This window comes from Nothoprocta perdicaria, unplaced genomic scaffold, assembly GCF_003342845.1.
Source record: "Nothoprocta perdicaria isolate Ctin4 unplaced genomic scaffold, notPer1 scaffold_21, whole genome shotgun sequence".
NCBI classification, from domain to species: Eukaryota; Metazoa; Chordata; class Aves; order Tinamiformes; family Tinamidae; genus Nothoprocta; species Nothoprocta perdicaria.
In genome coordinates this window covers 2,142,892-2,163,294 of record NW_020455316.1, presented here as the reverse complement: position 1 = coordinate 2,163,294, position 20,403 = coordinate 2,142,892, and the positions used below count along the sequence as shown (strand labels likewise).

Here is a 20,403-nt window from a genome sequence, read left to right as displayed (position 1 = left end):
GCTGCACATACATTCACTAGACCCATGCCAAAAGAGTYGATTTGTTCCAGAAAGATAAGGAAGCAAAGCCACGTGCATGAGGCAACAGGGAAGGTCTGGAAACCATGATCTCTCTTTAGGTGGATGTTTAAGTAGAGAGAACCTTTGCATTCAGTGCCAGCTGGATCCTTCAGTTCCTGCATTCAGCACAGCACCGGAGCGTGGTCTGTCAACATGCCAGATGTAGCACACAGGAATTGTGTGTTGGTATTCAAACCACCACTGAATTTAGGCTCATTTCTCTAGGCTAAAACTCTCTTAATTTTGCAGAAAAGCTAGTGAACATCCTGGACTCTTGAATCACAAGTAAAGATGTAGCCCTGTGCTTTGCTGCAGCTAAAGAGGAGCTTTCAAATTCAGTCCTCACTTCTGCCTCCACAGCTGTGCCAGCTCGAGGCAGAGGAGGGGATGAGTGGGCAGAGCAGAGCTTTCCTCACCATGGTTGTGCTTCCCCACGAGAAACTAGGATTTCAGATCATCAGCTAAAGAAACCATCAATACAGAACTGAGCAGGTAAGTTCTACTACTACTTAAATTTGGAAGTGCTCTGGTATCCCAGCTGATCCTGTGGCAAATCCACTTGCAATCAAAGTCAAAATAAAAAGCAGTTATGTGTGCTGATGACCAGAGCAGGTAGACTCACCAGTGCTCATCTGAAAGATTTCTTTTGATTTCTATAACAAATGTACCCTAAATAGGGGAAATCAAAACGCAGTRCGAACATCTCTAGCATCTCCTACAAATGCATTTTAAGTTATTGTACTGGCAGGATGAGAATCCATACAGATTCTTCCGTGCACCAGCTGCAGATGCAAGGACTCTCTAAACAAGCTGGCCCGTGTAAATTCAACCTTACACATGCACCACCCTCCTCCAGAGCCTTAGAAAAACACCACTGCAACATAGAGCCATTTTACAAAACAATTATCTTTATAGAAAGGTATTTTAGTGGCATATGTTGAGGTAAAGAATAAAAACAGACCCAACAGAGGGCACTACCAGTGTTATGGAGAACTCCGGGTAAAATTTGGCCAAAAGCCTGTTTTATAAAAGCTAATTATTTACCTACCAGTTATGATCCCTGGCAAGGTGCTTATTGCTATCATACTTCAAAATAATTCTTCAGTTTACAAATTGAAAAATATATGAAATTAGATCTGTATGAATGTTYGATATTAGCTGTCACAAATTTTAAAAGGCATTATACCGAGTTTTCTTGATTGTTTACTAACCAATTTGATTTTAGCAGGTGTATAAACTACAGCATACATTTTACCTGACACCATGCATCAAAAATCACCATAAAAACTAAGTTTATCAAAGTCCAACTCCACAAGGAAAACATGAAAAAGTGCAAATTATGTACCCAGTATTTCTGTCACAGCTGATTTTTCTTAATATGGCATGAGAAAGGTTTACAGCATATATTACGAAAATTCTTACAAGTGTTCACCTCAATGCTTATATATACAACATTTTGCTCAAAGTGCTCACTCTATGAAAAAAACAAAAACCTGTTTGGATAAAAATATTTCAACAGTGCTTTCTGAAGGGTCGGAGAAGATTCCTGCAACGCGTCGGTCCTGTTTGCCTTCCTCGTCACTCAGTGCAATGAGATGGAGCAGTCCCATCCCTGCGGAGGGAGGCCGCGCTCGGCAGCGCCGCGGGGGCCGCGGTCACAGCGGCAGCCGGGATGTCCCGTTGGCCGTCGGCCTTTTGTCTTTCCGCGCGTGGCTCTGGTGCTTCCGAGATCTCACCACTTTCATGCGCACTTCAAACACTTCTTGTATGGCTTTCCGAAAGCAATGGAAGTTGTAGTCTATTAATCCTGTAGAGATAGGAGTATTTTTCAGATTAATAAAGCTTTACATGAATCAAGTTAATAAAAACAAAGGCTTATATTTACTGAAATATCTCGCTCTCTCGGGATCACCATCAGTCAATCTTCTAGGCAGTTTTTCATAATGCACACAGAATCACACTTGATAGATACAAGTATTTCAGTGAGCATTATAGCATCATAGTATGCGCTGTATTAAAAATATGTACTAGTCTTACTAGTAAAGTTAAGTAAATGGACAGTTGAAAGTACATTTGCAGATAAAGGTTTAACTTAATTAACAGCTTTAGAGAAATACTCTGTATGCTAAGATAAAAATTAAATTCTTTCTCAGATTGTGTCATTTTATAACTGAAATAGAAATGAGTAGAATATTGTGAATTTTTATGCGTACACTTTGAGATTGATAGTCAGTGGAAACATGATCAAGTAACAGGTTTTCATAACAGCCAGTTATACCTCATTCTATATTGTGATTTAAAAACAAATACCTTAGACATGTTGTGAAGTTACATGCATGCATAATTACCACGTGAGGGGCCACAGAAAAGCTGTAAAGCCAGATGAGTATTCAATCTGAACACTTACTGAGGGTGACAAATTGTGTAATATTGCAACACAATTGTAGGATTTTGGTACTGAGCTTATGACCCCGTTCAAGGTTAATGCCATAAGCTCTCTTAACTCAAATACTGATGAGTTTTTCACTTTAATTTCCCCAACAGGAAATGATACATATTTTAAGTGGTTTAAATCAACCAYATTGATTTTTTTTTTTCTGCAGGAATTGTATTCCCTCTCACCAGAGTTCAGACAAAATATTGTTTGGAAGTCACCAGAAAAGTGCACTGCAATACCAGGGCTGTGTGTCTGAAATGTACTAATTACGGTACCGTGTCCCAAACTATGTACACACAAAAACCTGACAGTCACAAAGCCTGGCGAGCGTTTATCCAAAACAGTGCATTTTCTGACACAATCCTGTTAGCAGGTATGTCAGTGTAAGGCACTAAAAAAAGAAAATGACAGCATCTAACATTAATAATAATGCTGGCAGAGCTGCTAAAGGGCATTCTGAGCAACTGAAGGTCTATGAAAGGGAAGCTAAGTGCTCTGTGCCTCGTGCGCAGGCACAGCACGAGTGTCCAGCAGCCAGAGAGCGCGCACAACCGCAGCAAGGCTGCCTCGTGGCGATCAAGAGCAGCCCCTTACTAATACACGTCACAGAAGGGCCGAGGTGGGAAGGGATCTCTGGAGATCATCCAGTCCAACTCCTCTGCTCCAGCAGGGACACCCAGAGCACGGGGCACAGGGCGGCATCCAGGCGGGTTTGAAGATCTCCAGAGAAGGAGACTCCACAGCCTCCCTRGGCAGCCTGTGCCAGGGCTCTGTCACTCTCACAGTGAAGAAGCTCTTCCTCACATGCAGATGGAACCGCTTGGGTTTCAGCTTGTACCCAGTGCCCTTGCCCCGTCCCTGGCCACCCCTGAGAAGGGCCACGGGCAAGGAGCCGTGCAGGCTGCAGCAATGCCACTCTGCTCTGCTCCAAGGGCAGCTGCACCATGAGCTCCGCGCGGCGCCAATGGGCTAAACCTTCCGCATTGCCTCGGAGCACRGGCAGCGGCACCGCCACGACCCGCTGCGCGCTGAAACTCCCAAAATGGAAGCTGCTCCGCTCATCAGGATGCTGCTTCTCAAAGCCCCCTTTCAGAGGCAAGGAAAGCAGGAACGTACTGCTTTCCATCTGCCACCTTCAGGAATTTTCCCTCAGCTACAGCAGAAGTGCTGTTCCACGTGCATATGATAGTGGCTCCAAGTACAAAGCAGTGCCAGCCAAGATAAAAGGACACTTTCTACTGTTGCAGATGGAAGGTTATTTCCCTGGACGTAAACTATATGCTCTGATACCAGAAATCTGTCAAAGGTATTTATGATTTCGTCTTATCTTAATGCCAGCACAAATACCCCATTCCTTTAAACATGATGTTCTGCAAGCTCTGCCAGGGTGTATTTACCTTTTCTATTTGTGATACAGCTAGAAACTGTATCAGCAAATGACAAGCACAAAGTTATTCATTGACTTGCAAATGTAAAGCAAAAGTAAGGCAATATTAGACCAGGGAAAATACCTTTTCTCTCAAAGCTTTCTTCTCTTACAAAGCAAACAAGAGCAAGGAATTTTGTCACTTCTTTCAAATACAGGACAGTTGTGTTGTTCAGTTTTATGATTGCCATTGATTCTTTGTCATAAGGAGTCCCAGTACCATCATCTTTGAGCCTAAAGTAATATTAAAATAATTAAAATACACATATATGCACAAACAAGATAAGCCACCAAACAYGCTAAAAAAAGCATCCTGCTTTGGTTCTTTCATGAAATAACTTCCAAGTAAGAAATTTTAATTTCATCAACCTTTTAGTAAGATTCTTCTTTAAACCAGACAGTGTAAAGTAAGGAACACAAACTTTAAGTCATTGGTAAGAATTTCAGGCTACACTCTCTGGTAAGTACACTATGGTAKAACTTAGAAGTATAAACATCTAAATGCACTATTTCTACCTTTGTGTGCCCCTGCCATTCCCAGGAATAGCTGGCATTCCTCTTGGGCGAGGGCCAAGCCATGTAAAGCCATAATGTAATTGCAAGGAGATGTACATGCTACTCCAGAAGTTTTACAGTTGCTAATGGAAAGGGATAGGAAAGTGAAAAAAATAAGGGTGGGAAAGGGAAGGAACAGATGACTGGATGAAGCAAGAGTGAAGCAGCAATGTGAGGCCACTAGAGGCCCCTAGCTATTAAGTAAACCAAAGGAGTAAATAGGCTTTTTACTAAAATGGCAAGCATCCTTTTGTTTAATTTGGCCATGGGGAACAAAAGATAGTGTTAATGTTTCCTTTTGTTTAAGGACGGTTACTTCCCACTCCTTCCTCCAAATAAAGTTGCTAGCGTAGATAAAGGAAGGTGCTCACAAAAGGGCTGTGGCAGGGAGCACTCCTTGCTGGCTGAGGAATCTGTACCTCAGAGTGTGGCAAATTATATTGCTGTTAGTGCTTATACCAACTTCATTCCAATTTTGAGGTAATTCAGAATGTGGGTACACAGATCTAGCAAGGTACTTACCCATATATACAAGAAATGTCAATCACAACATCTATCATATCACAGCAAAGCTCGTAAGTCTGCATATCCACCGGAGTACTGTCCGTTGCAATATAGATTTTACTGACTACATCAAATAAAAATGCTTTTTCAATACCAGAATTCTATTAAGAAAAGAAAGAAAAATAATTTGAAGACATGACTCCAACTTTAACACCAATCTTTGTTCCTCTATTTGCCTATTACATTAAAAGTTAGGCTGAGTAAGTGAAAGTTACCTTGCAGGCATGCTGCTTTTGGCAGAACTGCAGAGCACTCCTATTTCTGTAGCAAACAGTGATGTTCACAGGCTTCCTAACCCAGGTAAGGACAACTGCACTCACCTATACAGCCCTGCTTAAAAACACTTGCCTTAGCTGTTATATAGGAGAAAAGAGCGAGAAAGAGGAAAAAAAAAAAAAAAAAAAAGGCAGTTTCTGGATCTGGACTTCTGCTAAGTCAGATTCCTAAACACTCCCTCTCTGGAAAACATCCAGAGAGGTTACATTTATTTTCTGTTAAAAAAGTTCCAAAAATATCTTTAGAGGTCAGGCTTTTGGAGTCTTCCTCCTGACTCTGACAGTGGACAAAAGAAGAAGGCTGTAACTTACACTTATTCTAGCTGCACACATACAAGGGGGGAAACAAGAAAAGAAAAAGAAACAGGGCACAAGGAGGAACTGAAATTCTGAGAGCGGCAGGGATTARAATTAGTATCTTAAGGCAATTGGGAAGCTGTCTCAGCGGGGTCTCTAACTGTGGCAGTGCTTGGCTCCTCAGAACATGTCTGAGCCTCAAAGGAGAAAGAGCAGCACTTTGGTGACGACYTGTATTGGTATTCTGGTGATGACTGAGCCCTGGGGTGGCACTGCTGGTCACAGCCCCGCTGGGACAGCCAAGGCAGCTGCTGTGAAGGACAGTGACGTTCCTGCCACCCCGCTGAGCCCATTGAGACACTCTGCACTGGAGATGCATCCTCTCTGCTGCTCCAAGAGGCTGGCCAGGAAAGCCAGCTCAGCTCCAGCTCAAACTCTTTGGGTAGGGAAGGTGAACTGCAATAGGCCTCTGTTTCCATAAGAGAAAAAAAAAACCACAAACAGAAAAAGAAAAGAGGTGGAAAACAAACAAACACAGTGTTCTGTTTAACTGAAAATAGCAGTTTTGCTTCCAACGAACTGCACCTGGTTAGCTGTCCCAGCAGAAACACAAAGGGCAATTTCCCAGGACTGCCAAAGCTCAATTATCAAATATGCTTCAGATACTAAATACACACGAAGAGAAGAAACCTTCTTTCTATCATTTCCCTGTATATAGGCTTCCCTATTAATAGCTAGGGACTGTTGCCATAGCTGTTTTGTAATTACTAAAACTGCTCTGAAAAATCCCTAACATTTTAACATTTTTAGCTTGGTTTACATTTACTTTTCTTCCTTTTCGTCTTCTTCTCCCTTCCTAAATGAACAATTTAGCAAACAAGAGACTAAAATGACCTTCACACTTCCCCACACTTCCCAGATTCTCTGAAACAGGTGCAAAGAGCTCAACCCAGGTATGCTACTGTACAAGAGCCAAGAATATTTTGGACAGTTTCATTTTAAAGAGGTTTAAATCTGCCACCAACACATAAGGAACTATGACTGGAAATACCCATCCATAATGACAAAGAACAAGGAGAATTTCTTGTCTTTCATTATAAAAAAGACTCCATGAATGGCACATTTCAATAATTCATTAATAAAAATATTCAAACCAAAATATACATTCTGGATACCTTACGTACATGGACACATGGGCTAAAGCACATGATTCACAAGGGCTAAAGGGAGAGGTCACTGCTATTTACAACCACCTAATACCAGTGTGCAGGGATGAGAAAGCAAAACTCCTCCAGGAGCAGCAGAGTGGAAGGACAAGKGGCAACAGAGAAGCTGCAAGAAACTCTTTTCAGCCGTGCTGTGAGCATTAGTAGCAAAAGTGCAGATATATACATTYATTTTGCTTATTCTGGTCACATGTGAGAGTTGTGCAACTTTCWGTATTTTCAAATAATACACTAATGCTCACAGAACCTCAGACTTCAAAGGACACTGTTAAAGAACATCTCCAGCAGGTCGAGGAAGGTGACTGTCCCCCCTCTGCACAGCCCTGGTGAGGCCACATCTGGAGACTGTGTCTAGTTCTGGGCTCCCCAGTACAAGAGGGATGTGGAGCTGTTGGAGAGAGTCCAGCGCAGGGCTACGAGGATGATCTGGAACATCTGCCCTATGAGCAAAGGCTGAGAGAGCTGRGCCTGTTCAGCCTGGAGAAGAGAAGGCTGAGGGGGGACCTGATCAGYGTGTATAAATACCTCAAGGGATGGAGGGAGAAGGAGGGGGCCGGCCTCTTTTCAGTGGTGGCCAGTGATAGGACTGGAGGAAGTGGCCACAAGCTGAGGCACCAAAAGTTCCACAGGAACTTAAGGAAAAATTTCTTGACAGTGAGGGTGACAGAGCCCTGGAACAGGCTGCCCAGAGAGGTTGTGCAGTCTCCTTCTCTGGAGATCTTCAAAACCTACTTGGGTGCAGCCCTGTGCCACAAGCTCTAGGTGACCCTGTGTGTGTTGGGGAGTTGGACTAGGTGATCTCTAGAAGTCCCGTCCAACTTTAAGGATTCTATGATTCTATGAAATGGGATTATTCACAGGACTCATGGTGTATAATAATAGCTGTAGACACTATATAAATAGTTATTTGTAATATATTGCCATAAGACTTATTTAAAATGAGAAGAAACTTCAGGTAAAAGCGTTTGGAGAAGAAACTCTGTAGCATCACTCATGAAGAGCTGATTAGACAACTTTCTATTATAAAAGGAGAGACATGCAGCTATTCAGCTGTTCAGGTAAAATGTTCTTTAAAATATYAAGATTTATGTAGCAAATATAATAACCTGTAACCCTCTCAGAACTCTAKCAGTTGCAGTCTGTCTATTCTTGCAGTACCAGTTTAAAGGCTTTCAACACGAGATGTGTGCCATGCCGGGTGGCAGGGGCAGCAGAAAGTTGCGCTGTGGGGACTCGATTACTGCAGGCTGGAGCTTGGCATCTTCCCTGAAGCCACTGTAATTGTCAGTTTGAACTGACATGAGCAGCTGAGAAACAGACTGCTGAACTTTCTGTGGTAACAGGCACTGCTGCAAAGCAGTAGGAGTAACAGACACTGACACTGTGCAAGTGTGACGTGACAGATTTCATCTGCCAGRGGTTTTAGTGCGCCTTTTACTGACAGGAGAAGGGACTTACCACAGTGCCTGTAAAAAAAAAGCTCAGGAAAAAAGGTGGTTTACAAGGTCATAAGAAGTTAGGAAACACTGGGTTTAAACACCGATATAAAAAAAACCCACTAGTCAAAGAGATCATATAACTGATGTTCAGTGACAGAAATGATGCTAAGAAATCAAGTGTTTTTCTTACTAGAGCACAAGGCATCTTGTTAAGAGAACAAAACCCAACCACTGCCTTATTGAGCTGAACAAAATTCTGCCACTGAGGTCAATGGGAACGGGGTCAGAGTAAGTATTGGCCATCTGGGGCACAACCCTACCAGACTGGGAAAACATGCAGGGTATCACCAGCYATTTACAGCTAGACATGAGTTTTGGACAGGTATTTAAGCAGGCCTTGTGGCAAACAGAATTGAGTGAATATTAAACAGTACATTTTGATTTATAGATTGTGAAGTTTAAATAATAAAATTAAGCAAAAAAAATCTATTTTTCTCCACTATAACCCGTTGATTGTTTTTAATGCATGTTTTTCTAAACAACAAAGTCTTAAAGGAAAAAGGAATATCCATTCTCATGCCACATAATTTCTCAGTGTGGCCATGGTAGTGAAAAGCAGATAACCTTTTACATGAAGTTCATGCAATGTTAACAAAGATTTATGTGGTTTTTAAATGCCAAACTAACAGTGGTATCTTATGCTTTGCAGATGGCTGGGGTAAAGAATACAGAAGCTCACACACTGTGGCACTGTAAGAAGTCATGCAAAAACCTACGACCAACTTTAAATGACCACAAATTTATTTTCATAATTATCAGCTATTTCTCTTGGAAAGCTTTTAGGGTGTAAATTAAAGCATTTCCTCATGAATATTGTTCAATTGCAAAAACTAAACCAGAACACCAAACCTACACTTGCTATCCAGAACACAAAGCTTCCTGAACTAAGGCACGACCCAAATCCACATCGAGATTCCTAACCAGATTGGTTCTGATGCACTAAAGAAAGAGGCACCTACTATTTACTTCTATCCTACAGGAAAAAAAAAAAAGTATTCTCTTCTGAGGGTTGCACCAAATTCATTCCAAGTCTCCTACCTACAGCTCTTTTCCACCTCAGAAGACAAACTGAGGACTCAAGAGCAAAACATAGCTGTTGATGAGCAACAAACCAGATGATGCTCTATTTGGACTTTTTTAAAAAAAGTTTGAGACTCTTTTCTCTTCTGGGGAATGTCTCAGCAGCACTTTTCTGTTCTTAGATGGTGTCACATAAGCATCTTAATATATAACTGCTCCAAAACTGGATATCCATCACCTTTCCATTACCTTTCTACCACGTGTAAAGCGCAAGACTGGAAGTCTAGCAACTTTACTAGAAACAATCTACTACAACAAGCTGTTTATTATGAAGCAGCATCACACACTGCCAGCTACTAAGAGAACCCAAGTAAACCCAGCCCTCCCTTTTAACAACACATCCAGCCTATTTCTCTCCTCTAATTTCATACCCTGTACTGAAAGACTACGAAGTCTAATTTGATCTTAGCAAGCTATTGAACAATATTAAATAATCCCATTACATCAAGATCACATGTCATCTTCACTGGTAACAGGCAATTATATATTCAAAGTTTCCCCACTGGCCTTGAGCATAACTATCACACTTGGAATGGATTCTTATCTCTGGAAATTTTAAGACAAGTGAAGATTCTCTTAGGTGAACTAAGCTTCAATAAATAGAAGAAACTATTCTAGAAGGCAGTATAGACTGTTCTACATAGGAGGTCAGACAAGACAATGTTCCTCTGCATAATTATTTATGCAGATTAAGTACTACTTAAAAACAAACAAGCAAACAAAATACAGCTTTGCAACATTCAAGTTAACTTATGAGTAGAAAATTAATAACTGCTCAGGCACTTYATGTGTTGTTTTCATTTGGCAGGTTACTGTGAATACGTCAGCAGCACATTAAGACTCTTTAATAGACAAGGTGGGGCCAAGCTTTGTGTCACTACATTTCAATGAATTTCTGGACTTGTCTGGGACTCCAGAAGTCTCTGACTTCTGCCAGCTTCTCTGGGAGCTCACATTGCTCACAGTCTCTCAGAAGGTTCTCAACAGATAGCTGAACATGCGTGTTGTACATTGCTGGCTCTAAACACAAAGTACATAACAAGTACTTACTGAAATAAAGATGTTAAGTAGGTTTTCCAGTGTTGGGAGCTGTGGAATCAGTTTCTGTACCACTTTGCTAAAGGCTTCAAATATAGAATGATCATATATGCTTGTCAGATAAAAGCTGGAAGAAAATGTCACCATATTTTCTTTTTAGCCACATATTGTGAACATGATGTACCTTGCATATGAGTGAAATGAAATATTGTCAAAACACTAAGTTCCAAAAATTATGCAATTACCCCTTGTGATCAAAAGTTACATGTTGTAATTGAAACACAGGATTTCATGCTGGAAAGTATATACTCTCGTGATTATATTTGGCATGATAGCACATATGGCTATACACAAAACTCCAGACACTGTAAACTGACACTTGATGTACAATGTTATGATTTAGTTTTCATCTTGGTATTCTTAGGAAAGTATGTTTTATACTCGAAGAGGGCAATATTACTGAATCTACACATTGTGATTTACATTTAGGCTCACTGAACAACAAAATGATGCAGTCAAGTTGTTGCAGTCCTGCTGCAGCAGTCAACTCTGGGAGTTGACATGTTCACGAAATGGGTCTCTTTTTATTAATATATTTGTACTTGGCAATAAATCCTAAAGTGGACACCAAACTTGATGTCTCCTAGTTCCTAGTCTGCAAAAAAATACATTATTTTTCATTATTTGCTGTGATAATCTGCTTCATCCACAAATATACTGCAGAGCTACAACCACTTGTCTCCCCAAGCAGCAACAAACACTAGTGGCTGGGAGTGGAATACGAGATTGAGGATGGCTTTCAAAGCAGGCAAAGGGGAGTCAATCGGCAAATAGAGTCTGCCAGGGTCTGACATTTTTCCAAATTTTACTGCAAGACAGCAACTGCTGGAAAAACTAGTAAGACTAAAGCTTATTCATCATCTGTTTGTAAGCATTTCCCTTCCCCATCTATCCCTCYGAAAGGGCATCCAGAAGAACAATCCTTTGTCGGACTCAGGACAAAAGCAGTGACCATGACTGACCCTTTCCTTTACAGACCAAATTCCTGTTGCCCGTTACTTCAACAGAACAGAAAACTGTAACTTGTCTGATGAGCTGCTCTCATCTTCAACTCAAATTTCTTTGCCCAGCAACTTCTCTCACCTGAGGTGAATTTTCTCCAATCCAGCATCCGCAAGGTCATCATTTGCTCTCTGGTGAATATCTCTTTGCGTTTCAATCTTGTGGTCATCTGATAAGCCATCCACTTTATGGATAAAGATTTCAAAGTTGATATCGGGATTCACTTTATAGGCTCTGGTCACAGTAAGATGCAGCCGAGCTAATGCCTCCATATAATCATCCTAATGAAGGAAAAATAAATCAACAACTGTAGGACTTGGTTTTTTTCTGTTTTTTTTTTTTTTTTGAATATGGTACTTACTTTTAGATAATGCTACAGTTCAAGAACAGTTTTTTCCTGATACTGTAAGCAGAGGCCTGACCCTATATCCAACACATGCACTGATCTCACACTGTCAGCTRCTGGGAGCCCAAGCGAGATGCCTGACATGTCAAAGCAAACTAGTTAACTGCTTCTCAGCACTCTGAGGATAGAGGTTAAAAATAACCAAACACTTCTTCCAGTATAATGACTTTCTTCAAATGTGTGTTTGTAACAATAAGACATTTATTTGCTTTAGAAATAACCCTTCATGCTTTCCACTCTATCTCCCTACTGCTGAAGAAAGAAAAGAAAAAGTAGCTTAAAAGCAACTTTTTTTTTTTTTACCTGAGAATCAATAACAAATATCAGTGCTCCAGTGCCTCTGAAAATCATCTCATAATCAAAGGTAGGGTCAAAGAAGTCAATTTGCCCAGGAAAATCCCATATCTGAAAGTTGACGAAGGAGCTGTTGGAAACATCCTCTCTGCAGATCTTGTTGGTGCTCTCCAAGAAGAGGGTCTCATTTGGTGACATTTTGTGAAAGACAACCTTCTGAATGGAAGACTTCCCACTTCTTCTCAATCCCATGAGCAGGATTCTTGGTTTAACTTCAGTACTGAAGGGATCATTGAAATCCAAAACTGAACGAAATAACACAAGAAGATACCTAGTATACTACAGCAATATCATATAATCACACACAGTAAAATATCTAATTTTACCCTTCATCAGCTGCAGAATTTGAACTGATATTTTTGGATAGCAACTAATACCATTACCATACATTTAAGGAATATATTCTTAACTACAAGACCACTTTTAGAAACTCAGAAGCTACATAAAAACATTTTCCCTTCCTTACCCCAGTTGAGATTTTGGAGGAAAACTAACATAACTTCTCTATTGCAACTTAATATTCTTTGCCTCTTTAAGAATAGACAGAGTATGAATAGTTTGATTAACAGGTAGAAAATCGACCCAAGTATAAATAATTTGCTTTTGAATAATAGCAAATAAATTGCACAAAACGCAAGTATATCTGTAACCTATCTGTACAACTTAATTGTATTTCTTCTTGTATCTAATAATCATATATCTAATAAATCTTAACTGATTTATTACTGATTTAAACTGTTGATTTGTAAATGAAATCACATTATTTTATCCGTGTTTACCTGACCACAAACAGGAGGTGGAAAAACATGTGTTACAATGCTGACACAAAACAAAACTCATGTTTCTAGACAAAAAAAACTTTGAAAAACAAATGTTGTGGCTTTATATACATTTTTTACCTTTAGGTCCGGAATTTATAAAAAAAATGCATAGATGGCATGCTGTCCTACACGATCATGTGAAAACTGCCTTTTTTCCTTTGCTCCTCCTCCCTTCTCCCCTTCCTCCCCCCCCCTTTTTTTTTTTAAACTTCACAGGAAATATTTAGTAGAAATATAAAGCATCACAAAGGAGAGATGTCAAGTACTACTAAATACCATTATCAAACTGTCACTGGCCACTCTGAAAAGCTATTCTGTTAAAAAGTATACCAGTTTTGCCAGCTTTTCCATAGAATAGTTTGGTAAGGCAGAGAAATAACTTTCTTCTCTCCAGAGAAGAAAGACTTTGGTTTTGGGGGGGTTTGTTTTTTGAAATTGTAATTCACTGTCCTGATACAGAAAAGTTTTCTTCACGTTATTCTGCCACAGCAGTTTTTCTTCATGTTATTCTGCCATAGCAGCTACTTCTGAAACACAGTGCATCGTGACAAACGTATTCTCCTTCCTGCACATCCCTATAAGGCTGCTCAGAAAGTGCAGGTTCACTCTCCTCACTATGTTATCTTTGCAGCATTCCAGGAGCTTGGTTTCCTTGACTGAACCAGATAAAGGCTCTGTCTTCCAGGTTCCCTGCAAATTAGGCCTGCCAAATCCCAGTATAAGATCAATCCCTGTCTGTTTCCTGCCAGAAATACCAGGCTATATCCCAAATGTATCTGTTTCCGTCACATTTTCCCTCCTGCTTCCTATTCCTCTGGGAAAGATCCCACAATGATAGCCACCTCTCTTATAAAGAGTCACCTCTAACCTGTTTGAGGGACCAATATTTCCTGAAAATAATTCGATTGTTTGTGTAACCACTAAAGTGATTAGGATTTCTCCTGCTATTGAGTAACTTGTCTTAAACTCTGCAAGAGGCTCTTCTCTGATACAGCCCATTCCCTATCTGCAAAGCAGAGGCCTGGGAACACACTGATTTCTTATGCTGCCTCCTCTAGTTTGAAATGGGAGTCACTAAAGACTGAACATTTTTTAGTGTCAATGCAACTATATTAGCATAAAGGCACCTCTGGGAGCAAACTATACTGTTGTTGCATGAATAAGGACAATGTATAGCTATCTACATCAGGGCTATACCAGCTTAATAGTTGCAAGTATCACAATCAAAATAGCTAAAAACTGCTGCATTTAGAGTAGGTCTGTAACTTTGAAATGTCCTTTGATACCAAGCTGTAAATGGTGCCGCATGTTAAGGTAAAAAGCTTCCAAGCACTCCTGTTATGTCCTGTCTCAGCGTCAAGCACCAGCAACACAAAGATGTGCAATACTGTGAGCACCAGGACGCCCAGCACCCAGGGGCCAGGTTGGAACGGCTGCCAGCCAGCAGACTAAGCACCCTGGTCCTGCCAGCACAACCAGGCCTCTCGCTCCCTGTGCAGCAGACTGTTCAACAGCAACTCAGAGCACAAGCAATTACTTTTCTTTCTCCTTTTCTGCTGAGCTTTGAATCACAGAAAAGTGGCGCAAACATCTGCTCATACATATGTCCTTCTTGCATATACCCTGCATATTTAAGTGACCAGTTTTATTCCAAAAGTACCAAAACACAAAAGAAACAACTTCAGGAACAGAAATTTAAGTTTGGATCCTGTAGTTCTTGGACAGGCAAACACACCAAAGTCATCTGCAGTTTCTCTCACATTAAGACTATTGATCGGGATTAACTAAGTGGCGGGAGAGAATGAGGAAGATACTCTGGAAAATAAACTGACAAGAAAATGTATTATGTCACTATCCCCTTCTTGTCCTGCTCTCTCCAAACCCTTAGAAGTACTTTGTACTCGAGAGTCAATTATCTTCATATTATTCATTTCTTACTAACGTAAATATTTTGGGGTTTTAGATTAGAAAGGTATTTGAATTAGACACCACTACCTAGACAGTTTTGATGACGTGGCTGATCACAAGTTCTAAAGTAATGGAATGATCTAAGTCTCAGCTTCACACTTCCATCTAGAAGAGGAACTAGAAAGCAGGATTTCATTTTCCAGTTGTACTGAGAGATCAGAATCACTTCTAGACCTGAATTATAATTCACAGAATCACAGAATGGTTGAGGTTGGAAGGGATCTCTGGAGATCATCTAGTGCAATCCCCCTGCTCCAGCAGGGACACCCAGAGCATGGGGCACAGGGCGGCATCCAGACGGGTTTGGAAGATCCCCAGAGAAGGAGACTCCACAGCCTCCCTGGGCAGCCTATTCCAGGGCTCTATCACCCTCACAGGAAAGAAGTTCTTCCTCACATGCAGATGGAACTTCCTGTGTTTCAACTTGTACCCATAACTAAATATAACATAAGGAAAGACTATAGCTTAACAACTGAGTGCAACATTACCACTACAGAAGTTTAGCTACATAAGAGATGCTTCTATGTACTAATGCTACAAAAYAGGTATTTTATTCACAGTCAACATCTGGATAGAGAGGACCCAGAAAAGAGCCTACCCATTATAAAACCCAAGGAACTGAAAAACATGGAAAGCTTGAAGGAATCCTTTGCACAGGAACTCATTTCACGTCCAGAGGATCTATACTCAGTCCCTCCTGCCTCATACACAGCTTTTGGAAACAGGAGAGCAGAACGTACATCAGGAATGTAATTAACACTGGTTGTGCCTGTCTGTACCTCCCGAGCCTTAGCTACCCACGAACTGTGGCTTCACAAGCACYGGTCAGTGCCAGCAAGAAACATCCCTGTGGCACCATCTGCCGGCTCGGGAGCGGCTGTGCTGCTCAGTGTGCGCCCCTGTCACTGCAGRGACTGGGGGGCTTTGGAGCTCATGAGCTCCAGGATCCAACGCACTGTAAACACATGTGAGAGGCCAAGACGTGTAGTGCCACACAGTGTCTTCTGCTCCGTTCTCACCTGGGAAATGCAGCCAGCTTGGAGCTCTGCAGAGATGAAGCCTCTTCAAGCAGAACAGGCACAGGAGGCGATGAGGGCAGCTCTGTAAGAGGCCGCCCATCCTCCTCAGGAGGCACGGGCAGCTTTTGCTAATCCACAGGCCACAGTATCTACACGGCCATAAGCTSCAGTCAACAGCCTGCTCTGCTCTGCCCGTCACCCTGAATGTATCTTCTTGTGTCTGAGAAAAACACACTACACTTTCTATTTTGGTAGGCCTTGTCTTATCAATAAAACAAACCAAAGACCCAGGTTTTAAAGTTTCTTCCACCCAACCCTGTTCTTTAATGCACGAGTTTTCTGCAGATGTCAAATGTATAGCCATGACTTCATTAATGTGTTTACATTCATGTACATCCTGCAATTTATAAAGCACTCTGGCCATCAGAAGGAAAAACAACTTATTCAAAGTGCTTTCAGTAAGGCTTTGAATAACTTGCTTCACATAGGGCCATAAAGAGCAGCCTTCTGGCTGATACTTTCTGGCATTTTTCAAAGAATTACACTCCAGCTCGTTCCGTATGCAACAGAACCCACCAAGCCGAATTTGCAATGGATTTGTACTGTGTGTCCCATTCCCACCACAATAACCCCAACTTCCCCCCTGTGTCTTATGACACATCCTCCCAATAACAGATATAACATGTTGTGGCTCATGTGGAGCTAGACACACGGCAGCTGGCTAGACACTTCACACGTGGGCTCTGCTCGGGCAGCTGCTGCCAAGAACACGCACATCTGTGCAAAGAGCCTCTTGTCTGCGTCTCTCCTCCTCCCAAGAACAGCTTTCTGAGTTGTAGGAACTTAACTGTCTTTGAGACTTTCTCCTTTCCTTGAAATTTGATTGAAAGTGGTCAGCAGTTTCCAAAGTTTCTGATGAGAAAGGAATGGGAAGACACGCCAGCTACAGAAGCGTCTTTAAGGAATCAGGCCAACAACTCGCATGGATCTTAAAAGTTATGTGAAAACTTTGGCTTTAGACACACCAAAAAAAAAAAAAAAAAAAAAAAAAAAAAAAAAAAAAAGGACAAAAGTTGCAAGTGAAAATAGTTATTAATGAACAGAATGAACATCAGCCCTTTTGCTAGTCAGACTGTCATCTAGATTTTGAAATTCTGCCCACTCAAAGGTAGGAAACAGCAACTGAGTATTATCCAAACCTAAGAGAAAATTGCAAGTGCTAAAGCACTTTCCTTTGAGAGAGTCACAGATTACCTTATATGTAAAGGAAGCGAGTGATACACTGCCTGCCCACATTCTTTTGCAAAGTACATGACAACTCCTTCTTTAATTTGCCATGGAAATGCCAGTAGATGGATCACTGCAACTTCCCAGGCGAGGGTGATTATAATAGGAACAAAAGAAACGCTAAACTACCAGCTGCTCTGCAAGGAGAACGATCATTTTCCCCATTAGTAGCTGAAACACGTCTTATTTCATTCACTTTTGCACAGAGCAAATGTCAAGTTTCAATCTTTACGTACAGGGGACACATCACTCCAAAACTGTCTGGTCTTGTACCTCCAAGCCTGTTTATCTTATATCATTTCCAATGCTACTGCGTCTAGGATACTTCCAGTGCACCAGAGTACTCCAAGACAACAGTCTTAGAAAACTGAACATCSCCAGTGCTAACAGATGTCCTGAGCCTAAAGAGTTAACAGACAAAGCTCATATGCAATCGAGAAAGCTGTTCAGCTACTGCGGGTTTACAAACATTGCAGAAATGCCACTGGAAGGAAATTCTTGTGGCTAAAGAAAAGACTCAGAACCAGAAGACCTGGTTCTACTCTTCCACAAATGCTGCGCTCCGTGAGCATATGACTTCAAGCTACTTCCTCAGACACTGTGCAGAAGATCTCCTCACTTGTAAATACTTTTTAATTGCGTATATCAAGAAGATGACTGGCCTTCATATAACTAAGTGCTTTAAGGTCTATTAATATGACCCCATGTGTAAAGTCTGAGGACAAGAGCTTTGGTTTCAGCATTCAAGTGGGAGATAAGAACTAGCTTGGGCTAAGAGGGCCAAGAGCAAGTTTTGAAATCTCCCACGTGCCTATAAACACAATATATGTTTTTACTTTTACGCCTGGTTTCTTCCTTCCTTCAACAGCTGTGCATGGAAGCCACTCTCCTTCTATTGCCCCTTCACTGCCCAGGAGCGTCTGTAACACTGAATTTTTGCACCATTTACATATAGATCCAGGAAGAGAKGSGATAGAAACTGAGAAAAGCCCCTTYTGCAGCCCAGTAAGTGTTAAAAACACACATACACACAAAAGTTATTCCCCTTGGAATAACTTGGATTCAGATTCTAGTCCCTTCCCTTAAACATGCTCAAGCCCTTACCCTCCAGAGACTTCAGAGCAAATGGAAAGCCAGTCATCTGGACAGTTAAAATAACCCTTTGTTTTAACCCTGGGTAGGAAGAGGTTTCTACATGGACTATCATGGACTATCCTGTTCTGCTMTTCTGAACATAAAGTTATGTTTCCATTATGTACAATATTTTGGTGCTACTTTGAAAAAAATAATTTTCTTAACAATTTAACAAGGTTTTTATTGAAAAATATCTAAATAAAGTCCTCTGAAGATAGAATATGCATTRTTTCCCCTATAAAAATATAAGTTAGCTTAGTACAAAATAAACAATATACCAAAATATATTCTCCCTGCATCAAAACAACGGCAACTCCTCAACAGTGTCAAATAAGAGGTTAGTCTCTGCTACAGCTTTACATCCTGGCATGCTGCATATCTGAGTTTGCACCACGAAGGAATAACATGCGAAACACCAAGGGGAGTAACTTTTTTTTTTTCCTCCTCTCACCACAAAGTTGTGTTAGTCAACGTGATACCTCCCTTGGCAGGACTCCCTTGTGGGACTGGGCCTCTAAGAGGATGGCTTCTCACATGTCAGTTATCAAAGCAGCATTAAAACATGCCCTTTTATTACACTCTTATAAATAAAAGCATTTTTTTTTTTTTTTTTTTAATTTTTCACCCTGACATATCCAGAGCTCTCCAAGCTCCTGCGTGAAGAGCATTTCCGAGGAATTAATCCATGTGCTGAAGGAAGCAGTGGGCCCCGAGCCACGCGCCTCTGGCCTGMACTGGGTGGCTTTTCCYGGGGAGCCTGTCCCTCCTGTGTCCRTTGGGCCACAGGTGCCAGGAGCAGCAGGGGCCTTGCCCGCTCACCATGGGCGCCAGGGGCAGTACAGGCCCTTGCCCACTCACCACAGGCAGCACAGGCCCTTGCCCACTCACCACGGGCTCGAGCAGGGGCCCCTGCCCGCTCACCACGGGCTCGAGCAGGGGCCATCGCAGCGGGACTGACACCCGCAGCTGCAGCGCGGCCCTGCACACGGGACCCTGCACGGCTGCTGCCTTTTATAGCCCCACACCGGCCTCCCTGCCGTGGGCTCGAGTCACATCGCCGTTCTCTAGCCAACCTGCACCCCAGCAAGGTGAGAAGACATACAAGATTTCTCCCCCTTGGTCTGCACTCCTTTCACCCCTTTTTCTGCTCCCATGCTTCCTCTATCTGACACCCTTTGCTCTGCTTCTGTGTGAGAGGCTCCCGCAGCGCCCAGCGGAGCCGGACGGCCCTGCTGTCGCCGTCCCCCCCACAGCATCCTCCTCGCGGCTCAACCCCTCTCACGGCCACCCCCACATACCCCGACACCTTCCCACACGGCCAGTGCCCCCTGTTCACACCTCGGCTCCCTCCTGCCCTCTCTCCAGCCCTCCCCAGAGCCCCGTCCTGCCGCTTCCCGGACCCCCCCCCGCAGGGTCGGGCATGATTCCCCCCCCCCGGGTCCCAGCCCGCCGCCCAACCCCTCCGCTCCGCCACGGCGCCTCCATCCCCCCGCTCGGCGCCCACGCTCCAGCCCAGGGCCCGCCCTGCCTCCCCCCACAGCTGCACGCGGGGCCAGGCCCTGCCCCACGGCTCGGGACCGCCGGACCCGCGCACTAGCGGCGGGCCCCGCTGCCCCCCGGCTCCCGCGCCGCCGGGCCGGCCCCACGGCTCGGCGGGCGCCACTCACACGTCTCGTCGCCGCCGCTCTCCGCGTCCCCATCCGAGAAGGACTCGGCCCCGTCGCCGTAGCCCGCCAGCCCCACGATCTCCTCCTCCTCTTCCTCCTCCTCGTCGCCCTCCTCCTCCTCCTGCAGCTTCCTCGGCACCTGGCTCATACCGGCCGCGCCGCGGCCGCCTCCGCGCCGCTCCGAGGGCCCCTCTGCGGCCTGTGGCGGCGCCGGGCAGGGCAAGGCCC

The 20,403-nt window shown here is 42.9% G+C and overlaps 1 protein-coding gene across 1 annotated transcript; it reads right to left on the bottom strand.

The window, feature by feature from the left end:
- Positions 1-411: 411 nt before the first annotated feature.
- On the bottom strand, positions 412-20,384 carry RRAGD (Ras related GTP binding D). The gene is made up of 7 exons (XM_026038464.1): positions 20,176-20,384; positions 12,229-12,524; positions 11,601-11,800; positions 10,470-10,584; positions 5,001-5,143; positions 4,009-4,157; positions 412-1,867 (listed from the first exon to the last, which is right to left on the bottom strand). Exons 1-7 carry the CDS (start codon positions 20,321-20,323, stop codon positions 1,716-1,718), a joined length of 1,203 nt encoding a protein of 400 aa, XP_025894249.1. The 5' UTR covers positions 20,324-20,384; the 3' UTR covers positions 412-1,715.
- Between the last annotated feature and the right edge of the window lie 19 nt (positions 20,385-20,403).